The sequence below is a fragment of the Grus americana genome, chromosome 1 (genome assembly GCF_028858705.1).
Source record: "Grus americana isolate bGruAme1 chromosome 1, bGruAme1.mat, whole genome shotgun sequence".
NCBI lineage: Eukaryota > Metazoa > Chordata > Aves > Gruiformes > Gruidae > Grus > Grus americana.
The window spans coordinates 72829416-72847532 of record NC_072852.1 but is presented as its reverse complement, the minus strand read 5'-3'; the positions used below and the strand labels follow the sequence as shown (position 1 = coordinate 72847532).

The following is an 18117-nucleotide window of genomic DNA, read 5'->3' as shown; positions in this document are numbered from 1 at the left end:
CAGGCAGACATCAGTGCTGGAACAGGCACTGCGGCTGAAAGAAGGGGGTAGGAATGCATGGCCAAGCATTTTGGGAGGCTGGAACACCCTTCACGGCAGTGGACTGCATGTCCTTCTTGTTAGGGGAGCCATTGTGCTGCAGCCTAGAAGGACGACTAGCCTGCAGAGCTGCGCCAGGGTGAGCTCACTGCGGATCTTGACAGGCTCTGAGGCAGCAAACGCGACTGTACGGCTGTATTAATGAACTGCACAACAGGGTGGATATTTACATTCATATTTTGGATTGCTTCTTATGTTAAGAGAAATGTCACAAGTCATAGTGTAACATGTCCATGTAATTAAGTTTACTAAATATCTTCTATAGAGCATTGACTACTATGGGAGAGACTATGAAGACGACACTCATGAAGGAAGTTCTGTCAGATGGAAATATACCTTTTTTCATGTTAATTTTTTTCTATTACAACGATGTCCTCTTCAAACACTCAATCTTCATAGGACTGCAAATACCAAATGAAGGTCATTTCACTGGTTCAAAGAGATTCAGAATGGCCCACTTCAGTATTATTCCCACTACAAAGCGCTTCTTACACAATCAATACATGACTTTTGTTGAAGTAAAGTGGGTCTGATTTGGTTTACCCATTTCTCCATCTGCAACCTACCACAGCTATCTGTAATATGCTCACAATGCAAATCAAAACTGATTTTTCAGATTAAGTTTATTTTTCACTAAGCTAAAGGAGATATTTTATTTTGTCAAGGTAACATCCTTCTTTTAAGTACAACCTCTTAAAAGCTCTGAAAAGAAATTTTAAGGTGGGAATGTTACCAAGTATCTACTCGCTTATGCTCTGTGTCTCACTCTGCTCATCCTTTCCCCCTATCATCTACTGTTCCCAAACATGAGGAGGGTCACAGGAGAAAAAGAACATAACGTCTTCATATATAATGTGAAATCCTACATAATCAGATCAAATTTCACTGTGGTAATTGGACCTACCACTCCTCTGTTCTACAAGCTCAAATCTTTTATTTTCAGCAGTTTTGGGAAAAACAAACATGACAGCTGAGTGCTCGAAGTACATGTGTTATTCTTCCATAGTACAGAGCGCAATGTATTTTTCTATTAAGCTATTTCACTACGGTGTTCAATGCAAAGCATGAAATACTTCATATACTATCCATATATTTAAAGGATATCAGAGACGAGAGCTAAGATTTCAACCTTTTGTTTAAGATTAGTGACTAAATGGTTGCACAGGTGCAAATTTAAAAGTGTTCTTAGTTTACAGTTATCCTTCTGAATGTTCCATACATTGATGTAAGTTTCACTACATTTGACTAAGAAGTTCACAAAACATTAAAACATGTACAATAAAGTATCTAATAATTCTGCATTCCATTTTATACTTCTGCCAGCACCATACTGGAACACGGAATACGCAAGTGTCAGGAATAAGTTAACAGGAATGACTTGCATTAGTGATGCAACATTCAGAAAGACTGCTAGTATTTTGACAACAAGTTCAATGTGCTCACTCTGCTCCAAAAATTGTACCTTTCACCTTCTTTGGTATCTGTGTCTACGGAATTTTTTATTTTTTAATTTTTTTTTTAACTTAAAATTTGTCAGCATTGCTGTCATTCATTTAGCTCCAGTGTAGCAGGAACTAAAAGAGTGCAGCAGCAGATCAAGTGACAGCAGCCATCAGCAATAACTTCTGTGCCATCAAGAATGAAGATGTTTTAAGTTTTCTGTTGATGAGGTTTCCATTGTAGATGACATGGAGCCAATCCAAAGGATGACATTCAAAGAGAAAGTGATTCTTACTGGACAGACAGCAGCAGACAATATTCAGTTTCTGAGAACACAAGGCTTCCAGTGATAACGTGCTTTTCATTGTGAAACATATGGATACATAAAGGATAAGGCTCCAGATCAGGTAAGCATAAATTTGTTAACAGCTTAATGTTGAACAAGAACAGCTCCTCACAGGTTGCCCACAAGTGCAACTGTTTAATTTAGCCAGAAAGTACAGTTGTGAATTTGAGACTTATGACAAGTTTAAGCCCAAGACTACCACCAGTTGAGTTGCTATTGCTAGTCAGTCAGGAAGGCAGGGGCAGTCAAACGTGCCTACACACAGTACTTGCCACTGCAACTCTTCTGATGCCGCCAGCTAAAGGAACTAGTCAGGTTTTTGTCCTCTAGCTCTTTACTCTTAAGTCATCCATACTCAGAACAGCACTTACATTATTTTTACTACTTCAAAATTTTATCCAACATTGTTAAATTAGTAAGGGTTCTTCAATGTAAGGACAAATTACTTCAGCCAATTTACATTCTATTTTAAGGTATGCCCTGTCATTTAAAGAAATCAAACTTGGTATATGGAAGAAATACACTGTGCCACTGGTTTGAAAATCCATGTTACCTTTTTACAGGCTCTGTCTGCACAAGTGCTGCATCTGTCATGGCTTTCATCCACAACTCCATTTCCTTCCCTGTATCTGTGCAGAAATAATAGGTCCTCATGTTTGGATGAGCTGCCTGATTGGAAATGACATGGTCATTGCAATAAAAATGCAAGATTCTGTAAAAGAAAAGAGGCAAACAATGTTACTGTATACTTGCTCTAATGTTTTCTATAATCAGATTTCTGCAAATAATAGTATCACAAAAAATAGAGGAATACTTCAATGTTTCTCTGTCACTGCATTCATATTTTCAAAATAATTGCCTATAATTTTCTATCATAGCTGCTTCTTCATTAATACACTCAATGAAAAGCCATTAAATGTCTTCAATCTATTAAAAACTATCTTGACTATCCATTAATGTAAATTAATATAATTATAATAAATAAGATTTTGGCATAGATTTTTGCAGTCTGAATGACACAGAAAGCTTTAATTTGTACTTACCATAGTAAATAAATTATGTGTTGCTTAGGAGGCCAAAAGAAGATCCAAAAGGAGCTCATAAAACAAACAAAAAAGTCAAGAGAAAATATTTAGCAGAGTGATTTATATCATGATTAAAAAGATTAGCTGCGAAACACTCCTAACTGATTCATGTAATATTGTGATTTAAGTGATAATAAAACCTTATTTTTATTTACATGCAAAGATACTTCATGTCTAAATAACTAAAGAACTTTCATTAGCGGGATAAGTCTAGCTGCGGATACAGTTTACAATTCTAAAACATCACACAGTATTTAAGAGCCACGAAGTAAAAATAAAAGAATAATAATAAGTGATATTCATTCATTTTCTTATTCTAGTAATTATGTTTATTTACATGAGGCTAAATACTTGAATCCTCTGCTACTGTATTATGCAAAAATCAGTCTCAGAAGCTGTTTGTCAATCCTGTTTTGCATAACAACTCAGTAAAATGAGCTCTGTTCACTAGGCTATTGTGCTTTCAGACATAAAATTAAACTGAAAATTGGATTCCCTTACCTTAAAGGCATATTTGCGGTTAATATGGTCCTCAGGAGAAAGCACAGATATCTGAAAACTAGGTAGAAGTATGCTACCTAGTATTCCTTCTTCTTTCTCATCTGTGAATGTATAGTCTTTGATTAGAGAAACAAAGTGTTTTGACATATAATGCTTGTATTCAGACCCTTCAGTGAAACTCTGTATTTAACAACACAAGACCACTAACGAGAAGTTTACCTCAGAAGAAAATGCGTTAGAGAGTCAGAAAGCCAGACCGATTTGTTACGTAGGTGTCTGTATGCAGTCTCAGAAGCATGCAGTCCACAAGAGCAACTGTGCAGTCCCTCTCTGCCAACACGTGCCTCAGAACCTGCATCACACCAGTGTGCGCCCCCAAAAACCTGCTAAGCACTGGGAAATCCAGGCCATTGGAATATGGCCACCTTCAACTTTTTTCCCCCAAGACAGACAAGCATAAAAAACCCTCCTGAGAGTGCCAGCTCTGTACATGAGCTACCTTATGGAAAACACCACGAACAGCTTCACCTAGAGTTTTCCCGGGGATCAGTGCTTACCTGCACACACCTTCAATGCTGAAAAGTAGATGGAAGTCAAGCCTCTAATTCAGCGACAAGAACAATACCTGCTATCTATTGCCTGCTCAGTACAAACTGCAAATACCCATGAGAGCAGAAGTATTTTGAAATACTGTGTATGATTGTTGGTCTTTGAGACAATTTGCACATTCCTCTTCTGATATTGAGCACATTAAGCTATGAGATTGTTATAATTTCCATGAACAGTTTACAGTCAATTACATTTTATTTGTAAGAATGCATATGTTTCAGATCATTTGTAAAAAACAAACAAAATTTCCCCAAAGCAAACACCCTTTTTCAAGAACGTTGGGTTTTTTGTAAAATTTTACAACAATACATTACAATAATAAAATGACTTTTTAACTGGATGAAATAAAAAGCTCTTAAATCCAATTATACTTCAATAAAGGGATAATTGGATGCAATTCACAAAGTCAATCTTAATTGCGTTTCAGATACAGAACTTCTATTCACAACCAGTATCTTAGGAGATTCTCTCCATCACACTTCTCTTAGTTGAAGATACTGCCCACAACAAATCACTATGTATCTATGAAATTAAGATGAAAACATAGATATTCCAACATTTCAAGCAGGGAAAATTTATACTGTTACAATTAAAATACAAGTAAACAGTACAAAAGGACTACCTCCTATACCCGGATTTAAAATTCTTTTCCCAGTTCTTGTTTACTCACTAAATTCTGAAAACCCACAACTTTTAAGTTATTCATATGGGAAAAGCTCTGCCCAGCCATATTAGCATTACATAACGTTAGATGTAAAAATCATGCTTTCCTGGATAGTTACTTAATTGGAGAACTGAGCATAAAACTAGGATTAAAAGGTAGAAAAGAAGTGAAGAGAGTGTATTCCCTTTCAGGTACTCAACTGTACTCGTAAGTATGCCTGAAACCATCCCATCTCCCCCTCTCAAATATTTACTCCTCGTTGGCCGCACGCAAAAAATCTGCCTTTTTTTTTCCCCATCCCAAACTGCATGGCAAATGTTGGGGTTTACTTTATTTAGACTGCTGTTTTGGGGAAAAATTCCCTTCTTCTGCTAGATTATACTCTGACTTATGACTATGTCACACCTACCAGTGCCATACAAAAGCATTAAGCATTTTTGTTCCACTGAACGGCTGCATGTCTGGAGGACTTTGGTCTTTGTTAAAGACATACTGCTACATTCCATTTCCAGATTTTGAAAATCTGTTTCCCATCAGACTAGCTTTTATCTACACATCACACTGCCCCATACCCATCTTTACTTGTATGCTGTGTGTGAATAATACAAGACAAAAATAGCAAACCTTCTGTCCAGCTCTAAGATCTTTTATTTGTTGTAACAATAACCTTTCAATATGAAAGCTGGCAGCCTTTTATCCCTCCATGAAACAGAAAAAGAATACACTCTAAGCTCTGAAAAAATACAATGAAATAATTTTTCTTTTCATCTATAAATTAGATTTAAGCTTTAGCTGCTACCATTGTAACACAATTGTAAAAGTTCAGTAAGATTTACTAACAAAACAAAAAAACAAAACCAAAAAACCCCAACCACCACAGTCGTGTAACCAGAAACACTGTTTGCAACCTGGGAGTAAGTGCATGGCTTCGCCCTTTCAATTTTTTTTCAATATCTGAGACAGAATTAACAAAAACATAAAAGCACAGGGTTTAGAGTGCAAGTTTTTTATATTTTATAGCTATTTCTAATACCTTTAAGACCATCACTATACATGTTTAATTACAGTTTATCACCTTTAACTGTTTTCTAGTAAGTGAACAATAGCTAAAAGCTAAGTTTATCATGTAAAGAGTTCAGACTACTCTGCTTGTATTTCAGCTTATTTGGCACACTAACATGTAGAAATGAAAAAGTAAGATTATAGAGCCGTTTGGATTTATTTTATTTGTTATTGGTTTTGCTTATTGCTTTTTTGTTTTATTTTGAGATACTTCACGTACAGTGCTTTAAGTCAATTTAATCTGATCTTAAGGCAGCTACAAAGTAGCACTTTCTTTAGAATCTTTGCAAGAAGGAGCCTGAAGACTTGTTTAAAATAAGAAAACCCTATAAGAAAGCACAGAGTATATAATGACCACTTAACTAAATGCAGTGTAAATGTATTGCAATCGATGCCTCCATGACTGAAATTATAGCCTAACTTTGACTCAGCAGAGGTTTCTCCAACTATGTATGCTTCTCGGGGTAAAGAAAGTCTAATGATTATATTTCAGTAATTCAGAACTTGTTAACTAAAACAGTTACAAAGACAAAGCTTTTGTGTTTCATAAACTGATTTGTCTTGATTAGAATAGAACCGTGCTGCACTTTAATAGAACAGCGTTTTAAATTCATCAATCACTGCTTTCAGCATCACCAGCATCAACACCACTTCTACTAATTCTGGTCTCATCCTAATCTGAAATCCTTTCTTACCCTTCACAAGGCTGCAGACAGCCTTAACTGATAATTTTCCTTTATTTTACCATGCTTTACAATCTTCTTGGCTCTTAGCCTCCTTTAAACTATTACGGTTGTACACCTTATTTCAGGATTGAATGTTTCCATATGCACAAATCCCATTTGTTTATCCCCTCAGGAGCACTACAGTTAATAATCTGTAATGGTGAAGGACTCAGTTTTCTAACATACATACCTCCAGACTAGAATTATAAGCAGCTAATTTTTCCCATGTAAAATAACTCTCAGGTAGCTACATAAGGCTACTAACAGATTTCTGTGTTCCAAATACAGCAGAGATTTCTACTCATATGGAATTGGACAACATTTAACTTTATAAATATTCAGGAATACTGATTAGATTCCCAAAAGGCACATACATCTTCTTTATCATTCCAAAGGCAGAGTTTCAGCTCCCCTGCACTATCCCTTTCCTATCCCCATTTCAGTTACTTCACTTGCATGAAAAATCAGATTTAACTTGGCATATTTAATTCCTAACAACAGAAGCAGTGAGAAAACTACAAACCAGAATTTAATAAAAGAGGTGGCTGTGAAGGGGTTTGCCCTTTGCGTATACCTGACAGGCAGGAAGCAATTATGTGAAACTGGTAATTAAGAAAGAAGGGAGGGGGGGAGGAAGCAGCCGGCCTGAATATTGACAGCTATACAACTATTTTGCCCAGTAAGTTAAGTAGCAGCTTCATTTTTCTTACATTTGAGTGGTGTGTCAAAATTTATCTGCTTCCAGTAAAAATAGCAAATGGAGCTTTCCTGAGTGGAACTTACCTCTGTAATAGAAGAGACACAGATCTGAGAGCACAAACCACCGTTTCTTCCACAACTTCATTCCAGTACTATCCTGTATTAATCAAAGCGATCAAGTAAGAACTTTATGAACTATTACTATTAACAGTCTGAAAGTAAACCAGGTACTACATTACCGGTGACGGTGTGCTAGTAGTTCCTTTCCTTGGCTAAGATATTTTAAGTATCTTTGATTTCTCATCACAGACTTGATAACCCAGGAAGCCTGAAGTTAACATGATTCAAGAATCAATGAAACGAGAGCCCATTATTTTAGCACGCTAGAGACTACAATCTACAGTTAACCAAAAAAAAAAAAAAAAGTACACTTTCTTTAAAAAAGGAGAAGAGAAAGGTAATACTTGGGGTACATCCTCCTTTGTTTCCTTAAGAAATTCTCTGCTGAACTTCATCTTCTACTACTCCTCATATATCTAAAGCAAATTTCTTTCCCAAATAAAGTTTATTCCTAAAGCAATTTCATTTTCTTTTATGCTTATAACCAATTTAGATTGCACGACTCAGAATGAAAGACTGCCACCACTGCTGCAGTGTAAATAAGCCAGAGCATTGCAGCATGCACATCCTAGTAGAATCAGATTTAATAAATATGTTAATCTGTTCCAAGGAGGAAGGTACGTGTGAATTATCAATATTCCTATCGTAAACAGGTTTTGTGACAAGCAAGAAGAGGGATTCTTTAATGAAAAACTATGAGGTGGTGTGGGTTTGGTTTTGGGGTTGTTTTGAGTTTTACTTGAGAAAAGTCAGCAGAAATTTTAGTCTCATATTTCAAGCTCCGCTCTTTTTAGGGTGGAGGAAATGAGCTGAAGGAGGGAGAAGAAAGGGTGAAGCAAGCATTAGCTAGGAAATATCATTCATAAAAAGTTAAAAAATTCTTTGCCACAAACATTTTCAGAAATAGAATAACTGAACACTATAACACCTTCCTTCTGAGGACCTCAAAGTGGTTTAACAAACACTAACGAAGCCTGGAAGCACTGTCAATAGCAGTCAGCTCCTATTTCACAGCTGGCAAGGCAGGCACGAGGAGAGGAGGCTGCCTTCCTCACCTCACGGACAAGGTCCCTGACTTGGTAGCGGATTAGGGTGCCAGACCTCTGGCCCAAAGGACACTGGCCATAAAAATCAACTGTACAATGTGAAAATGCCCAAAATTCTTCAGTATAAAGAATTATCACAAACCCTCATACAGACTTTCTGAAGAGGCTGTTACACAACATCACATTTATCACACCACTCATGGCCACATGTAAAATTCTACCAGCAAGAAGACACGATAGGAATGATCTTTTGGCCTTCTTCAGGCATAGCAGAAAGGCACACAAAACGATTGTGTGGTTCTCATATTTTAATTTTTTTTTGTATCAGTGGCTTTACTAATTATTGTTCCCTCTTGATTGCGGTTATGTCATAACATGGTAACAGTATGTTCACAGTAAACACCTTCCAAAAAAAAGACTTGACCCCGGACTTAAAAATTAGTAGAAAAATGACAGAAGAACAGCATTACATGCAATGAAACAGCAAACCCTGAGTCAAACAAAACTTGCTGTTATCTGCGATTACATAAACACTTTAAGAAAATTATCTTACTGTCAAAAAGAAACCTGCAGAAGCTTTCACTGTAAATTTCTTAAGATAGTATCTATTGGTAAACCTCTTGACTAAATTGGCTTTCAATTACTGCTACAACATGGAAACATAGAGTGACCCCTTTTCTTACAAAAAGCAATGAAACATCACAGCATTTAAGTAATTTTACACATAAACCCTGTCCAACAGTATGCATTTGGGCAGTGAGGCGGAACTACCAGGCCCAGAAAGTGGTGATCAGTAGTACTAGTTGCTAGTGGTCTACCCCAGGGGTTGATACTGTCGCCAAGGCTATTTAACATCTTCATTAATGACCTGCCTACTGGGACAGAGCGCACCCTCAGCAAGTTTAGAGGTCATATGAACTATGAGCTGATACACCACCAGATGGTTGTGCTGTCATTCAGAGGGACCTTGACAGGCTGGGAAATTGGGCAGAGAAGCATCTCATGAAATTCAACAAAGGGAAATGCTCAGTCCTCCATCTGGAGAGGAATAACCCCATGCACCAGTATACACTGGGGCTGATTAGCTGAAAAGGAGCTTTGTGGAGAAGAACCTGGGGGTCCTGGTGGACAACAAGCTGATGATGAGCAAGCAACGCACCCTCACAGCAAAGAGGCCAACATCATCCTGGACTGCGTTAGCAGTGTTGCCAACAGATGGAGGGAGAACACCCTTCTGTGTTGGGTTTGCGTGGCAAGGTTTTGGTAGCGGGGGGCGTCTACAGGGGTGGCTTCTGTGAGAAGCTTCCAGAAGCTTCCCCTGTGTCAGATAGAGCCAATGCCAGCCAGCTCCAAGACAGACCCGCCGCTGGCCAAGGCCGAGCCAATCAGCGCCTCTGTGATAACATATTTAAGAAGGGAAAAAAACCCTCAAGTTAGAGAGAGCTTTTGCAGCCGGAGAGAGGAGTGAGAAGATGTAAGAAACTCTGCAGACACCAAGGTCAGTGCAGATGGAGGGGGAGGAGGTGCTCCAGGCACCGGAGCAGAGATCCTCCTGCAGCCCGTCGTGAAGACCATGGTGAAGCAGGCTGTCCCGCTGCAGCTCATGGAGGAAGGATGAGGGGGTGTAGAGATTCCACCTGCAGCCCATGGAGGACCCCACGCCGGAGCAGGTGGAGGCACCCGAAGGAGGCTGTGGCCCGTGGGAAGCCCATCCCGGAGCAAGCTCCTGGCAGGACCTGTGGACCCGTGGAGAGAGAAGCCCACGTCAGGGCAGGTTTGCTGGCAGGACTTGTGACCCCATGGGGGACCCACGCTGGAGCAGTCTGCTCCTGAAGGTCTGCACCCCGTGGGAGAGACTCACGTTGCAGAAGTTCGTGAAGGACTGTAGCCCGTGGGAGAGACTCCATGTTGGAGCAGGGGAATGTTGAGAGGAGTCCTCCCCCTGAGGATGAAGAAGCGGCAGAAACACTGTGTGATGAACTGACCGTAACCCCCATTCCCTGTCCCCCTGTGCCGCTGAGGGGGTGGAGGTTGAAGCTGGGAGTGAAGTTGAGCCTGGGAAGATGGGAGGGGTGGGGGGAGGTGTTTTAAGAGTTGATTTTATTTCTCATTCCTCTACTCTGTTTTGCCTAGTAATAAATTAGATGAATTCCCTCTCTAAGTTCGGTCTGTTTTGCTCGTGACAACAATTAGTGAGTGATCTCTCCCTGTCCTTATCTCGACCCATAAGCTTTTCGTTATACTTTTTCTCCCCTGTCCAGTGAACGAGGGGAGTGAGAGAGAGGCTCTGGTGGGTACCTGGCCCTCAGCCAGGGTCAACCCACTACACCTTCCTCTCTACTTAGCACTAGTGAGGTCTAGCTGGAGCTCTGGGCTCACTGGTACAAGAGAGACATGGACATGCTGGAGTGAATCCAGCAAAGGGCCACAAAGATGATTAAGGGATCAGACCATCTTTCATGTGAAGAGAGGCTGAGAGAGCTTGGACTGTTCAGTCTGGAGAAAGGGCAGCTCAGCGGGCATCTTATCAATATGTATAAGTACCTGATGGAAGAGCGTAAAGAAGATGGAGCCAAACTCTTCTCAGTGGTGCCCAGTAACAGGACTAGAGGCAACAGGCACAAATTAAGAAACATGGAATTCCACGTAAGCAGAAGTAAACTTTTTTACTGTGAAAGCAATCAAACACTGGCAGAGGTTGCCTGGAGAGGTTGTGGTACAGTCTCCATCTGTGAGGATATTCAAAACCCAACTGGACACAGTCCTGGACAACCTGCTCTAGCTGAGCCCACTTGAGCAGGGGAGGTTGTGCTAGGTCATCAAGAGGTCCCTTCCAACCATCATGATTCTGCGATCTTAAAATATAGCTACTGTTTCTTCATTAGTAAAATAATACAATTGTACACTAAAATGGACTTGGTAATATGAACAAAGAGTACAATTTTTAGGAAAGCAACAACTTTATCCTACTTTATATGCTGAATATCCATGGTCTGACATGAAACGAGACATAAACCAGCAAGAATCTTTAGAGCATTCTAGTAAGTTAGTTCAGGTACATAACCATACCTTTTCATACATGTAAAACTCATTACAAAGGACCTCAGAATGAAAAATGAGATTATCACAAATCTAACTTATTCAGAAGTAGACATCAAAGATAACATAACACTGATACTCATGTGCACAACCACCTGTTCTATAATTCAGACTTCATATTTCAATCAAGTTAATTGATTGTCTCAATTAAAAAATTGAGAAAACATTACTTCAGGAATAGAGTGACTTTTTTTCAAGCTAATGAGTTTAATAGCCCCAAAACAAAGCAAAAAACCCAAAACCTCTCACCTTTTTGACAACTTTTCACTCTCAACATTGCATGAGAGTATAGGCCACAAGAGTATCTAAACATGGAAAAATCTTCTACTAAACAGATACTTCTAGATCTTTTTATCTGATAGCAATTTTTAAAAACTGACTCATCAACAGCACCCAGAAAGCTAGGTGGGTCATACCAGTCTACCAGAGTAGGGACAGTAAATGACAATGTAGATCCAAAACTACATATCTAAGTTTGGCTCAGCTGAGTTTAAGTAACAGGTTCTTAGAGGGTTCTTGGTGGATTTATAAATATATTCCTAATATGGCCTAATCAGTTTTGTTGTTTAGTTTTTTCATTGAACTACTCTGATTTCTTGCAGAGCAAGAAAGGGCAAGTGGTCTGGTATTGCAGAATAGCAAATCTACAGCAGGCTGGGTACACTGTCACCAAATTCTAAAGAGCACATACTGCAGATTAGTTCATATTCAATAGGAAAACCTAAAATGAACTCTGGTTTTAAGATGACCATCTCTGAGTTAAGAAAACAGGGTGTCTCTTCATAAATGAAAACATTGCTTCTTTATTTTCAATTTGTTATTGAAAATAATTACTTAAAAAAAAATGCAGCGTAACAAAAGAAACTTCAGAATTCAAGAAAACAGTACGCTGAGCCATACATCCTTTTCCCATTGTCTCAGCATGTCTGAAATTCATTCAGCTGTTCACTACCAACATCTGTCTAGATTTTTCAAGCGCTTTGTGGATTTCTCAGAGAAGTACGTGTATGTATTATACCAATGTTCTGTACTAGTCGATGCCCTTACTCATTTGTATCAGAATGTTATCCAATAAGTAGCAAATTAATTAAAATACCATGTGTCAGTTCCTCACAGTTTATAGCTTCACTCTGGTATAGCTATCACTGTATTTTATGCAAATGATTGTCTTTTGTACATTACACACCTTACAAAAAAAAAAAAAAGAAGGGAGTGAAAAGGGGAAGAGTACCTGTTTATAGAGCCAGCCACGTCTGACAACTGGTGCATTAGGATTTCTCTTTATTGAGTTTGATCTTTTTCCGAAATTATGAACCTTCTTTGAAGATCGTGATGTCTAAATTGAATTGAACAGGTTAAAGAAAACATAATATCAGTATCTGTTGAAAAATCATAACACCTTTTCTTGCAGATCTTTTTCTCATACATGTTCCTCTGGGGGATTGCAGAATACAAACTGTATGCCTTTTTTAGATAAATAATTATTATGATGGTTCTGCTGGCTTCAGCATTTCTTTCTTTTTCCTCTGCAGAAAATTTAAAGACAAATCCCAAGACAAGTACTTTTTTTTTTTTTAAATAAGAAAAAGAAACAGATACATATCTGACCTTCTTATAAAGTAGGTAGAAAGCCTACCAAGCTGTAGAAAGAGAAGTAAAATTAGCAGAACTATCATTAATTATGACAAATTACATCACCTGGGCAAGAGAATGCTACTCTTTCCTGCTTCCAACTCTGTCCTAATAAATGAAAACTTGTTCACATTTCAACAAGATATAAGTCAAAGGCTTCTCATTCAGTCTCCCCCTTTCCTAACACTTACTAACTTTTTAAAATTCTTTCTTCCCCTCTCAAGAACCCTTTGCTCTATGATCTCTTGGCTGGTTTGAATATTCTTTATTTTATTTGCTTGCATTAAGGCCTACTTTGAATCTTTTGACCATAAACTCCAGTGCTTATTTCTGCTGTTGCTTAAATCTTTTACATCCTTACAGCTATGCAATGATTACAGATGACTAAAAGCAGGAGAATAACTCATTTTGCATTTTATTCCTCTTCTACTTGAGTAACCAAAAGAAATTGGAAAAGGCATAAAGAAACGTGCAGCGCTTTGCCAATTCACACTTCATTCTTTTCAGCCCACATTCAGAAAGTTTGTTCTGCAACTAGGCTGAACATTTACTTCTGTTTCAAATTCTGTAAGAATTGGTGTCTCAGAGATCACGTGATGTAATAACACAAAGTATCCCACTCTGCAAAAGTGAAGTTCAAGTAAGTTTAAGCCTCTGCTCCAAATCCACCATTTGAACTGAGACAATATAACCCTGTGCTTCAGCTTCCCCATCTCTACTACTGAGACTAATCATAAGGTTATGCAAAGTTCCTAAAGGAGGAAGATGAAACAAACACTCGGTTCTTGTTGCAAATTAGGGTATGGGGTTTCTCTATGGAAATTCTCTCAACACGCACCACAGAGCTGAGTTGGGTTTTATACATGCTTCAGAGAGAATTCCACAGTAGGTTACAAATCATAAACTGAAAACTGCAATTTAAAATGATGCACAGCTTTTGTCAACGATGCAATTAACTGAAGAACAGAACATAACTTAGCCAAAAAAGAATAACATTACAAAAACTACATGTGTTTGTCTTAAGCCTACAACACAATGAAACAAGGTCATTTTGTATTTATTTTTTGAAAGAATCAGGAGGGAATATAAAAACAGAGTGCTTTTAATTTCCCTTGGAGATACAGAGATTTGACTCAATTCTGTCTGGAAAGCAAGACAGAGGAAGCAATGGAAAGCCTAATTAAAAATAAAAGTAAAAATCTTTCACATTTTCATCTGAAAATTTCCAGCAGTGCAAAATGGACAAAGGTTTGTAAGAAGCCACAAGAATTATGATATCCAGCTAAAAAAAAAAAAAAAGGAATATACAGAGAACTTATAACAATCCACAGCACATTATAAAATTAACTCTATATCCATCTCAATTAACCTGTTTGGCTACTATATTGGCATATCACACAACAGCTGGGCCAAGATTTTGATCAGAAGTAATTTATAACATTCATACCTGCTCTAATATTAGGTATTAAAGGTTCAAAACCTCTCAAGAGCGTTCCAGATTTCCTATGCTTGTACAATGACTAACACATTACAGACATTTCTGAAAACACAACCAACCACAAGTACTACTAATGTCAAGTCTACTAACAAATTCAGATAAAATAGATAGATATCTCTTAGATAGGTCTGATAACAAACCATATTGACTCCAATTTCACAAAGAGTTAATGGGTTAATTATACATCTTACCAACTGTGAATACAAACTTCCATTAATTAAACAGAGCATCACAAGTGCTTTTTAATTTTAATTAATACAGAGAACACTTTAGGTGACTTGTGATTACTTTATCACACACAATGTAAAGTGAATAACTCTTCACAACAAACTCTGAGCCTTGAGACAATGAGTATTTTAGGATATTGAAATATTGTGGGTGTATATATAACTAATCATGAGTTCTCAAACTTTTTAGATCATCTCCTCCTCTTGTCATGTCTGGAATCCCTGATCATTCCACGTTCTCTCACACACATACCCAATATATCTCAAACTGGGGAAACAGGAAGAAAGGAAAAAAAAAACCAAAACACCACAAACTGCAGGGTTCAAATACTTTTTACCCTACAGCACTAAAAATATAGGACATTGCACGGCTCCAGCTTCTGGAGAAGGCAAAGAGAAAAGAAGGATAATGAATGAAGGGTCCAACGACTCATCACTTGCTGGAAGGTGTAGAAGGTAACCGAGCTAGCAAACTCATAGTCACATCTGGTACCATCTGACCCATTCTAAGGAATCGTCTTCCCAGCGACTGTGATGCCTCTGCAAACAGAACCTTCAGGAGGGACCCTGTACAGTTCCAGTACTGAGAAAGAAGCCAGGAAGTCCAGCCAGTGATATTCACTCTTTCCCAAACCTGAAGAAAACAAACACTGGCAGGGTTTTGAACTCTGGGCAACAGATCAGTCTGGTGTTGCACACTTCATCACTCTGCAACCTGCTCTTCTCTCTGCTTAGCTGGTGGAGGACACAGAATTTATGTGAGGCTTCTTCCTCAGTTTCAGAACTAGCACTAAAGTAGTAACACTAAACTTATTGCGCCTGTATTTGAAAAACATGGATTGATAATCTTGCTGATAAATTTTCTGCATGTGAACTCAAAGAATTGAAATCTCAATCTTTGTTACTTTCAACTTCTGTTTAAAAATACGTTTCCAGTCTTCAAGGCTTACATTATCTCCCAAACCACAAACCAACACGATGCTGCCTTCTGGATTTTGTAGGCAATTTCAGTGCCTTCCAATGTTGCAGTTTTCCATGAGCTGAGTGGGTTTCTGCCTCAGCATTTTAGCTTGGACCAGGAGGTTGCTCTTGAAGCAAATCTCCCAATCTTTCACTCTTACTGTGCTTTGGTTTGCATGGTAGAGCAAACTGGATTTTAGGTAAGACTAAAATGTAAGGTGCACAAGGAGCACTACTGGACTAGTCTGAATATAAACCATGAAAACACAGCAGAGATGTTTAGTCCTGAGCACCAATACGGCCCCTCACATTATTCCTGTTCACTATGCTGTTTGTTAATGTATCTCATGACTGTTACTCCGAAATTTTTGGCTACCCTGAATCCTGAGAAGACATGTATGGCTATACCTAAACTAGCCATTTAAAGCTGGACTGACTTAAGCACTGTATGAAATATCTGTAAACAAACTGGTAAGTACTTATAAACAATGTCATACATCCTAGCTGTAATGGAGACAGGAGGAGTTCTGCAGCAGCTGTCCCGGGCTAACACTCCATTCCACTTACTGTGAGAAAATTGTTAGCGTTACTCTGCTGATAATCAGGACACCAATAGAGTGCAAGGGAGGTGAACTGTGGAGGGTGACTGGTAATATGACTGACTTTTTTCTACACATTAAAAAGCTGATTCCCTGAATGCATTTCAGGACATATAATTATATTTATCTAGGTAGCGATTTTAGGGGGGGGGGGGGGAAGGAAAAAAAAAAAAAAGACGACAACTACAAAAACAACTTCTTAATTTTTAAAAGAGTGGTATAAATATATACCTCTGTAGCAATCTCAAGCCTATGTAGATCTTTCTCACAGTCAGAGGTCTGTGCTAGCAGCTTCCAATTTAGAAATACACTTCAAGCTAACAGGGCAGAAGCAGCACTTAACAGAGCTCTAGTGTGTTATTTGGCCAGCATCATTTCTATAGTGGGAAAGAAGAGTAGGAATAAGACTTTTACTTGGGAGAGACTGATTTTTGCCTCATCTCATATTAGCCTCTAGGCAGTAGCATTAGACTCCAATGAATCTTTCTGCCACAAAATAGAAACTTCTCCAAGTTCCATGTCTATTCAGGATCAATTAACATTAATGAAAGGGAAAATGTATTTCTATACCCCTCAACTGCCTAAAACTTTAGTTGTACCACACACTTTTTGTCCACTCCTCATTACCTTCCAATATTAGGTACCTAAGTTCATAAGTTATCTCTGAAAACAGAAACACCTTAAAAATAGGTGTGGCAACCACATGAAACGTTCTTCTGTTCTGTAATTTACTTTCAACACCAGTATTTTACTCCTCTCTTATTGTGCTGCAATACACAGAGCCTCTACATACTATATTAAAAGACGGTAAGACAACTAAAAATTTCAGGCTCTACTCTTGATAGAGCATATGATTGATATGAGCAATAAAATAAAAACACAGAAGAAAATTAGTTGGTGCATCCAGGTACAACCAATGGGTGATTCCTATACAGTTATCTTTAAAAGCAGTTCAATTTGTTAGCCTTAAAGAACCACTAGAAAATGCTGACTAATATTAGCTGTGCTTCTACTTTGCAAGCATTCATCTCTTTTTAAATGGTGTTGCAGTAATTCAGACAAATTTACATTTGAAAAGTGATGTACAGCAGTTACACATACAGTCACAGTAATCATATTAATATCTTAAGTGCACTTAATAACTAGAATAAATAGACAGGAGGAATGAAGAGTAGAACAAAAGTCTACTTCTTCAGGATACAATAATTTCCACGTGAAGCGAAAGTTTCACTAACCAATGAAAGTAAAGAAATTACAATAACTAGGCCGTAACAACCTCAATTTCCTTCTCAAACACTGTGAAACAAATATGCTAAATGGCATTTTAAATTTCTCTTTTGAAAGAGGAGTGTGAAAAATACATAAAACATGCTCCTAAATTTTAATTCATTTCGTACATTTAACCTGAGTGCTTCCTAGCTAGTTCCGCTGCAACTTATTTTCTGTGTAAATAGTGCGATCCACATCACTATTACAACTCTAACAATAAGTTATCTTGGGTTTTTTGCTTGCTTGGTTGTTTTAGGGCTTAGCTGTTTTGGGGTTTGGTTTTTTGGTGGTGGTGGTGTTGGGTTTTTCTGTTTTGTTTTAAATTTCCTGCATGAACTTATACGCAATCATATGAAAGTTGAAATTATGGATTTTGTTACTGTTTAATTCATCTGTGACTCCTTTATTTCTCCCCCAGCAACACAGAAAGATTAAGG

The 18117-nt window shown here is 38.1% G+C and overlaps 1 protein-coding gene across 20 annotated transcripts in view; it reads right to left on the bottom strand.

The window, feature by feature from the left end:
- PLEKHA5 (pleckstrin homology domain containing A5) overlaps window positions 1-18117 on the bottom strand; it is a 181405-nt gene that overhangs the window by 58127 nt on the left and 105161 nt on the right. For 19 of the 20 annotated variants that reach the window (XM_054824543.1, XM_054824646.1, XM_054824568.1 and 16 more), the window contains 4 exons: window positions 12727-12831; window positions 7315-7387; window positions 3472-3572; window positions 2439-2554 (listed from right to left, as the gene is read on the bottom strand). In XM_054824543.1, the coding sequence (XP_054680518.1) occupies window positions 2439-2554; window positions 3472-3572; window positions 7315-7387; window positions 12727-12831 (395 nt within the window). Of the gene's footprint in view, window positions 1-438; window positions 529-2438; window positions 2555-3471; window positions 3573-7314; window positions 7388-12726; window positions 12832-18117 lie in introns of those variants that run through there. The other variant, XM_054824655.1, reaches the window with a different exon arrangement.